We start from the raw sequence: 10,239 nt of genomic DNA, 5'->3' as shown, positions 1-10,239 counted from the left end.
TCATCTGTTTTTATTTGAGGCACCGGTTCTTACTTCTTCTAGATTCCTCTACTCTTGCTCTGGGGTCCTATAGCTAGTCATCCTGGTCTTGCACAATTTAATCCTACTGTTAAGTACTGGGCCTCTCTTGGACTTTTGGCCTCAGGTGGGTGGTTTCTTCTGCTTCCCTCTTTTCTGGACCTGGATTGTTTCTTGTAGAGTGAGCTTATTTGTACTTATGTCGGATGGTATTCATCCTTTTCATCCCGTTGGGGGGGAGGGTTCGGACGGGTCGGCTTCCCTGTTGGAGATTCTGTTATCTTCTTCGACTTAGGGTTCTTTCTTTACTTAGATATATAATCCTCTAAAGGTTCCCTTGGCTTATTTAGTGAATTGGCATTTTTACTCAACTTTACTCTATTTTCCATTTGGGGACCCCGGTTTGGGTAGCTCCTGGGGTCGGGGAGGGGCTTTCTTTTCTTGTTTCAGTGGTCTCCTTGTCATCTTCATCCATACATAGACCCCCTATATAAGTCAGCCGCAGACTTGTATTGTCTTACTGCTTTACTTTGTTTTGTCAGAGCGCCCATTTCGTTCCCTTAGGGAAATTTTTCACATCTTCCCACTCCTTCGGGGAGAATCGCTTTATTTGGGTCCGGCAACTCTTCCCTGACTTGATATGCTTCCCTCTTTTGTTGTTTTCTGTTGTTGTAATCTGACTTTTGAATCTCCCGCTTTACCAGGGGTCCCTTGTGCTGCATAGATTGGCTTCCCTGTACTCTTATCTTTTTCCTTAACCCTTTTGGACTCTCTAGGGTATGCTTCAATTTCTTCCCCTTAGGCACACTTTTATTGCTTCAGTTGTGTGCCTCTTGTAAGTCGTCCGTTTTCTTTTGATCCTGGGGGTTACTACTTCCTCGTTGTCGTATCCTGCAGACCCTATCTATTTCTAAATATCATCTCGGCTTTTCCCCGGGCTCCGGTTCTCCCTAGAAACGGCGCCTGCCTTAATCATGTCGTCCCCTTTATCCACTCCTCCCATATTATGCGTCCTCCGGCTCCCTTAATTAATTTATTCCTCTCTACTTCTTGGGTTCTTCGCTTAGTCCCATTTGTTTTCCGTATTCTCCTCCTTCTTTTAGTCTTCTTTGTATTTGGCTCTGTTCCAGGTATCCTTCTCCATCTTTTGGGTTTTCTAGTCTGCTACGCCCATTTTCTGCTGTCTCTTTATCTGTTGGTGTTATATATTGCTTTCTTTTCTCGTCATTAGTTGCCTCTTAGAGGCCTGTGAGCTTCGTTTGGCCGAGTTGGTATAAACCTCCTAACCTTTCCCATATTATATCCTGTGGGTTTATACTTCCCCATTCGGAATAACGCTTCTGTTGTATTTACTGGTTTCCTATTGTCGTCTTCTTCCCTTCTTGTAAGGATTCTCTTAGCCTTTACGCCTGTTTCTCCTACTTCTATTTCATGCCTCTGATTATCTTGTCCCTTAGGTTATGTGTTATTGCTGGAGGTACTGTTATCTCGCTCCTTCCTTATTTTAATCTACCAGTCTCTGGGTTCTTGGTTGGTGCTGTTTAGGAACTCTTCCGTCTTCTCCTGACCTCTGGTACCTCTTCGGTTTCCTGTTGTCCGCTTTCCTTGACATTCTGCAGTAGATTCGGGTTTCATAATAAGACGTTTACTCCTCACTTTCCCCTTTAGGTCGCCTTTCTTGCCCTTCTTTATTTCCTTTTCCTTTGTTATTTCCTTTTAACCCCTGTTACTTCCCAGGGGACTCTCATTTATTCTTCCGACCTCTCCATTGGATGGGTTGCTCGTTGTTCACCCTCCAGTATATCATAGATCCCATTTTTCGGCGTGTTGGTTCACGAGTTATTTCATCGGATTCATTCACTATGATCCCTTTATATACATATATACTTATATCACCTCATAAGGGCCAGTTGTTCGTCCTCTTCTCCTCTCTTTATCAAAGTCCTCCTTTTTACTTTATGGGACATCTTGTTATTAATTTTATAGTCTAGAACTATTCTATATAGGCGACAGGGAATTCCGCCTCACTGTCGTATGCAGATATAATTACTCTTATTCATCCTATACTTCCTGGGGCGTTTTCCTCATCCTTTTGTCCTATATATACTACTATTATTCTTATTGCATCGATACCCTCATTTTTCGTGCCTTCCTCCTTCGGGACAATTTTCTACTAATATAGAATTTTACCTAAGGTATGTTTTTCCCCCCGGTGGGGACCACTGTTCGCACTGATACTTCCATTCTTCTTCACGGCTGAACTCTCAGGATTAACCCCACCTGTCCCACTTGACCGCTTGTATCCTCTCGGCAAGTTACTGTTCTTGCCCCTTTACTCTGCTCGGATTTCATAATATCTGATTGTATATTGGTCATATTCCTTCTTCCTGTAGAGCCACACTTGTCGTAAAACTCCGATATTTTCTTCTTGTTGTTTTGTCCACTTCTGTGTCTTGTGGCTCCCCCAAGCGGCCAGTTTATCTTTTTCCTCTTTCTTTAGTATCTACTGTATACTGATTATCTTCAATAGGCTGCTCTGCTGTTCATTTTCATAGGTGGTCTTCTCTTATATGGCTTATTAAACTTTTCTTATCGCCTACATCTTTTCTTTCCTGGTTCTTTCGGTACCCCCTTCCATGGGGTGAGGCCTGGGGGGTCACTCTCTTTCCTGGTTTACACTACATTGTTCTATTTACGGGTGCGTATGGCTTAATCTATTTTATCCCGGCGCTATCTCCATATTCCTTTTTCGTCTTCTTCTTTTCCTTCGTTCTTCTGTTTTGTTCCTCTCCTGTTGTTATAATATACACTATGTCCTATCAGTAAACTCTTAATCATTATATCATGCCGTCCCGCCATTTTATATCCGTCTGCTTATGTGGTTTTTAGGACGTCACGACATTTGTTTCCATATCATCCCTCATGATATGCTATATAGCTAAGAAAATATCACATAAGCCACAAGATTTTGTATCCAACTTTTTAAACAGTTATTCCTTTGCCATGTGGGGGGTAAATGTATATTATGATAATGTATCGAAACATAGAGAGCTCCTTGTTTATTCAGATGATCCCCACAACAACTCAGCAATAATTTCGACAATTTGGGTTAATTAATCACGTGGAATAACACACAATAGATTCATAAAATTATTTAACTCATTATTAAGAGAGGGAATTTTTCTATTATCGCTTATATGCCCATATAGCATTACACTTAAAACTGATATAAAAACCATGTCACTGCCAAAATGATCATGTATTTATTCACTTCTTCTCATTTTTCAGAAGAATCTTATAACTCTATGGTGGTGTAAGACTCCCCTATAGGACATGTTTTTATGTCAATAGGGGAATGTATGCATTGTATAGTCTTATACTCCCTTATGCATAAAAGGGGTTATGAATACCACTTAACATTCTACATCCTCCTGTGGTGAATAAGGAGACGGCGGTTATAGCATCGTCTATAGTCTTAGATACAGACAAAAATGAAGTTACTGTACGACTTATTATACTTCATGGACTTAGCACAGATTCAAGATATTATCTGTCCTTATTTTTTTGTTTATATGTTAGAAAACATGAAACCCTCGATCTCATATATCTATCTCGTCAGAGGGAAAGATCTGCTGCTCACATTATACCTTATGTGTCACCCCTACTGTGTTTCTTGGTTCTATGCTTTGGGTGTAGTGTCTCATCTTCATCCCCCGAGCATCTTTCCCCTTATCCCTTCTTGTCGGGTTGTCTCTTCTGTATGTATTAATTATGTACCTTTTCTTTTAGGCATTTCCACTTTGACCGTCATGTTGATATCTCCACTGGTTTGCTGTGTATTTATAAGGTGTTACATATATCTCTCTCCGTCCTTTGAAGTAGATAATTTTCACAAATCTTTCAGTTGTATTCGTATATACATTCTATTATAGTCATCCGCTCTTATATGGTTGCTCCCCCCCTTTTAGATTAATGATTCTTTAATATCTTATGTGTATTCTTACTCTTAGGCTCATCTTATCCGCTTGGCGCGTTCCATGTTATTATTATTCCTAACTCTCCACGAGAAGCAGTCCGTTCTATATAGTACTATTCCTTTTATAATTTCCTATTTCTTTCTAGAGTATAAGAAGTTTAATCTTTCATCTTACATATTTGTTATATTTTAATAGTACCGCATCGATTTCGAGTCTTGTTAAGAGGAAAATACTACAGATTAAGACTGGTGTGCAAATCTTCTTTAATTATTCTCTTGTAATTCTACTCAGATAATTACTTAATTTATATTACAATAATATTGAGAGGGAATAATCACAGTTCACGACGTATTACTGTACTTACAGTGTTACTTCGCTTATAAAAAGTTTCCCTTATATATAAGCATCCTTGGTAGTTTGAAACTGTTCTTAGTTATAGTATCCCTCAGTTTCCTATACAGCATGAATAGCCCTAGGATTTGTATATGCGTATTCCTGGAATGGATTTCTTCTAGAAGCTAGTGTATTGGTGAAATGGTATGATTTCTACAACTGCCGTCCTCCTCATGGAATTCGACTCTCCAAACCTTTGTATTATCTTAAACAATTTTTCTCTTCACAAAGCACTGTTCTACATAGAATATTAGCCTTGACAGAAGCTTATCCTCTAAACAGCTGTTGGGAGGCCGATTCTTAGAGTTAATACAAATATACCGCAGGCATCTCGTATTTTCTATATATGTGTAACGCTCAGTGATTGAAACCCCTCCAAGAATACCGCTTCATCCACTCTATTATCTCTTACTAAATATCTCTTTTTAAATTATGGTGGTTCTTGCTTTAAATCTTGATGACTCCATAATAGGAACTCTGGGGATTCTCTTACTGTTTATGCAGTGATACTCTAGAGAAATGTCTCCTTCTCACATACTTAATAATGGTCGCGAAAAATGTGTTCCTTATATATTAGTCTTCCAAAGAAGTGTATATCCTCCGCCTAATTCTATTCTTCAAATAATAAGAGTCGTTGGGCTAATTGGTCCATATAAACCTATTCCAGTCATAGTCATAGAACTCGCACGATTATTTTCCTGATATCATGGTTCCCCATCGAGATGTGTTATCTTCAGCCAATAATAGTCTCCAAATAAGAAAACTGTAAAATATGAACCTGCTGCAGAATAATATTCAGGAGACATGTATACAGTACACAAAATAATACTGGAGGTATAGACGCATGGTTCATAGAATAGGGCTGTATGCTAAGCGTACATTCCACAGGCCCGTAGTCCTGGGGGGAGCGATATTTTTTAAATAATACTAAACATAAGTCATTATTCCTCAATTAGTCACGTTCTCCAATTAGTCGTATCTAAAACGCTATGTTATGAGGCCTCCACATAGAAGCATTCCTGCGACACTGTACTTTACAAACAACATTTCCGCTAGAATCCTTGCATTGTCCATATGCTAGTATTTCTGCTTCTATTGTATTACTCCGGTAATAATACATTTGAGACAGTTATAGCGCTTGCACCTGCGCGTAATTAATGGATTGCTGTTCTCTCTAGAAGGTAGCCCGCAATTCACACACTTTTGCATTTTTGATGGGCATATTGTAGGAGAATCCCTATCTTTCAAAGGACGGTTCCTGAGAATATCCGTATCCCTTATACAATACTGTATTTTGAATATCATTGCACTCCACAGAATGCCACTTCTCATTTTCCATTCCCTCCACATATGATATGAGTGCAGGGACAATAAGTTCTTTCAAATGAATGTGCTACAAGCTCTGTGTTAGTTGTAAAATATTTTCCCTTCCTTACAATAACAACATAACCGTTAAAGCTATACAATAATATTCCTGATGCAGCTGTATTCTTTACCAGCACTGACACTTTAGACACATGTGTACTTTTTATGTAATCATAACTTCCCTATAATAATACACCCAGTATATTCGTCTACTTCATACAATGGATTTATTCATGCAATATCACTGTGGGCATCGACAATGGATAAAGATAACGATAGGGTATGCTGGATCCTACATTTTAAACCATAGTATTCATGGTATAGTACTATTCACCTTATAACGTCATTCTTAATATATCAATACTGCGCAAATGTCGCCACTATTCACATAATAGTACTCTCGGAATGTAAACACCGGGAGCCAATAAGTAATTGTTACACAATATTATTTCACGCACATGTTTACATTTGTTGCGAAGGTATTCTCTGTAATTTGCAGTTTCACACATTATAAGGTTGTTAATATAATAATACTCCAGAAACCTCTAGGGAATTCGAACTACAGTGTTCTCTCTTTAATATAAGGCTAAACACTAGGCACTGAAGTTGGGGCGCTCCCATTTATTGTGGTCTGCCGATATTAACAGTTGTACCACAATCGTGCATCACAAGACATCAGACTAGGGAAATATGAATACTCCTACATAACCGTGTTGCAAAGCATACGTACTCTTTATACAATTATGCTCCTAAATGAACAGTACTCTTCTCATATCAGTATAGCTCAACCATTAATACATTCATATAACAGTACTACGGGAACTTTTGTAATCCTTAACATTCAAAATACGGACATATTAGTACTCTGTTGGCATCTGTTCTCGTGGAATAACTAGGTACTTTATAGAATATTGGCCTATGAATAATGACACTCCTCAAAATTCAGTATTCTTCAAACAATAATACTTTTAAGATTACATTAGTTCTGGCATAGTTCTATTATGTACATAATATGATCCGAGGAAACCCTTGGGATTTGGGGAACCTCGAAATTGATATCATAGAGCCATGGAACGAATATAAAGACTCCTGAAATAATGCCATTACAAGGACAGCTGTACTGATCAGGACAAACTATTCTGTACATAACATTAGTCCTTTTGAACTAACAATGCAATTCACACCTCCATGTGTCCTACACAAAGGTACCCTCTATACGGACGTACTACGGCAACTTTCACACACTGCGTAACGGTGGCACCTCCTCATACGGCACAAAGGTAACTCATGAATTCTACATCCCCCCTTACTTTACTTAATAATACGGGATTAAGTTTGCCACTCATCAAATGGCATCGTACAAGCCATATCAGGCATCTTTAGATATGAGTACTATACATACATCTGTAGTGTCCCCATAAGAGTACTTCAAGTCATGAATACTCCTTCAGCGAATATCCTGTTCAAATGGACGTATTATCCACACAATAGTACTGTAAACAGGACGGTACTTTCTGTATTAACGTACTCTATCAAAGAATCGTACTCCAAGGGTAATCCTACTCATAAAGGCAAAGCACTTGACACATCATGCTTCCGTCTGTATAATAGCACTCCAGGTGATGCATATAGCTCCACTACTCGTACCTTTATAGAATAGTAGTATGCCGATCTCCAGACTCCTCAGCATCGATGATCCAGAGACATCCACAGTTTCCAGACAATAGTTATACTGGAATATCCATGCAGTTCACACAACACTCCTATTCATATAGTGAAGGCATAAACCTTGAATCCTTCACATACACTAGTACATGGACGACTGTTCTCCTGACATAATAATAGTACACGTATAACCCCGCGCATCACTACCAAGGGAAATCCACACCAGTATTGTACAAGTAATGGTACCCCAAGTGTACATCCTGTGTTCAAATACCAATAGAATAAGGGTGTTACTACTTTCGACATATAAGTATTACGAACCCGTGGATATCCTTTATATAAAGTGACACTGGAGGATATCCCTACCCCTTACACAGATGTGTTATTCAGAAGACGGCACTCCAGGCAGAAGGGGACCCTTCACATAACAGTCTCGCAAAACATTAGTACATCCCATATAATTCTGAATTCAGGAGGTCGCTTGACCTCACAGAATGGCACTCTTCATATACTCACGCTTTCCATATGGAATGAACACTGGTATATCAGTACTCCTCAACTAATTCTGCTCCAGCTGGCTTCCAAGGTTCAAACGATTTAGTCGTCCGTACAGTACCTGTATAATCCCTGAACGCTCATATAATAATACTGGGGGTACAGCTTTATACTTCACAACCATTAACACATGCGACAGGTCCCAGCACCTTACAGAGTTGTGGTGTTTATATAATACTACAGCACGTATATGTGTGAATTTTATCCAGTGTGTCATTTATATAATAGTATTTTCGAGACACACAAACACGGTAAAAATAATGGTACCCTCCCCATGTCACTACTATTTAAATCATAGTGCCCTGCGCACAATAGTACTAATCCCGACAATGCAACTCTTGGCATACCAATACTTCGCACACAAGGGGACTATTCACATGATTGTACTCTGGGAATATCAACACTTGAAGCTAAGAAGTTATTCTGACACATCCGTAATTTAAGGATATCTCTACACTTGATAAAATGGTGCTGCTGAAGTCTCGGAGCTTCACACATTGCATCACTCTTAATATAATAATACTTCAGGGTTTGCTACGAGTTCCACACAGTAGTTTTGTGTGTATAATACAAGCCAAGATCCTGGGCTTCGATTTTCAGACCCTTCAGATAATTGTGCTCCTGGCACATCTATAACCTGTGCACCATTGTGTTTCCTAAAGGACAGTACTACACACATATTAGTATACTCACAAAATATGGTTTCCGATTATGCATACTACCTACGGAGGTATTCTATTAAGAAAACAATGCACAACAAATATTACCACAGATCAACCATTAGTAAATTCATATAACAGCAATACGACAACTTCCGTAATCATCACCATTCAGAATCCATACACATCCGTACTGTACACGCGTGAATCCTGCTTCAATATCCATACACTCGACGGAATAGTGCTTTCCAAATAATGATCCTCCTAGAATATGGATATTTCACACACAGGGATAGCATTCACATTATGGTATTCCTGGCACCATAATACAATGAAAAAAATGGTGTCGGTAACATTTCTTATGGATTGTACAATTCGTTACTCTATACTATTGGTCCTTTAAAGTTAAATCCAGAGGCTTTACATAATGGCACCTGAAAAGCAGCCATGGTCATCTAGGCAGTGCATCTGGTACATAATTGTAATGCTGTTCAGAAGTTGAAACACTGGACAGGTCCATGTGGTTCACAGCATAATATCCCTCATATAAGACTATTATGGGAATTGGTATACCCTCCATCCTTTAACTCTCAGCAAGAGATAAAAGGCTATTTTATATATGTTATCCCCCTGAATATTTTAATTAACCATATTGTTGTTATTCCGTCATTCTCTGAATAGTAATATACGACGCATTTGGACACTCCGCAGATATGAGTACGGCATATATTGATGTACTTTTTACAAAATGATACCTCCACTCTTGCATATTTCCCATTCAACTGTGCACTCCAAAGGGAGGTATTATCCGAAAAACAGTATTGTTAACATAACGGTATTACATGGACAAGCATACTTCTTAAAGAGTAGTACCAAAGATATCGTCCTACTAATAAACGAACATAACTTCAGATCGGATGGTATCCGTAGAACAATAGCACTCCTGGAAGATCAGTACCGGAGACAAAAAAGTACTCTTAAGATCATCATACTCCCCGATTAGCAATACTCTTTAAGTAATAGTATTACAGATGGGCCCTAGGTACTCCGCAATCCTGCACGTGATGTAATGAAGTCATTAGACCTACATTAGGACATTTGACATCCTGATAATCCAAGGATAAGTTTATTCCTCGAGATAAACCGCTCCACACATGACAGTAGTTTTCTTCAATTAACAGTGCACTTCGTGCATTAACACACTGGACGCAAAGGTATCCTTCACATAAAAATACTAGTGGACGTTGTGCACTCTTCATACTATAGGTCCCCGCAAATGGTAAAAGGTTACGCTACATATATCCTATGACTTGAAAACGTCACTTAATACCACTGTCTGGACTTCGCCACCATCCATATAGCAGTGTACCAACCATGTCACGTATCTCCAGATATGAGTACTATACATACGTTTGTAGTTGTCTCACATTTCCACTGCAAATCATTAATACTCACTAATAGACAGTGCTATTCAAGTAGAGGCTTTATCAACACAACAATATCATTAACATCACGGTACTCCTCGAAGAGACATACTTTTCCATAACAAACTAATTCGAATATAATAATATTCATTATGGGACATCCGACAGCACATAATCGTGGCC

The 10,239-nt window shown here is 38.8% G+C and overlaps 1 protein-coding gene across 1 annotated transcript; it reads left to right on the top strand.

Annotated features, from left to right (window-relative positions):
* Positions 1–9,380: 9,380 nt before the first annotated feature.
* Positions 9,381–9,635, top strand: C922_04232 (hypothetical protein; the record flags this gene model as incomplete). Its single annotated transcript, XM_008819817.1, has 1 exon — positions 9,381–9,635. The coding sequence occupies one exon, from the start codon at positions 9,381–9,383 to the stop codon at positions 9,633–9,635; it is 255 nt and encodes an 84-aa protein (XP_008818039.1).
* Positions 9,636–10,239: the final 604 nt, after the last annotated feature.

Source organism: Plasmodium inui (assembly GCF_000524495.1).
Source record: "Plasmodium inui San Antonio 1 unplaced genomic scaffold supercont1.21, whole genome shotgun sequence".
Lineage (NCBI taxonomy): Eukaryota > Apicomplexa > Aconoidasida > Haemosporida > Plasmodiidae > Plasmodium > Plasmodium inui.
This window is presented reverse-complemented; position numbering and strand designations above follow the sequence as displayed.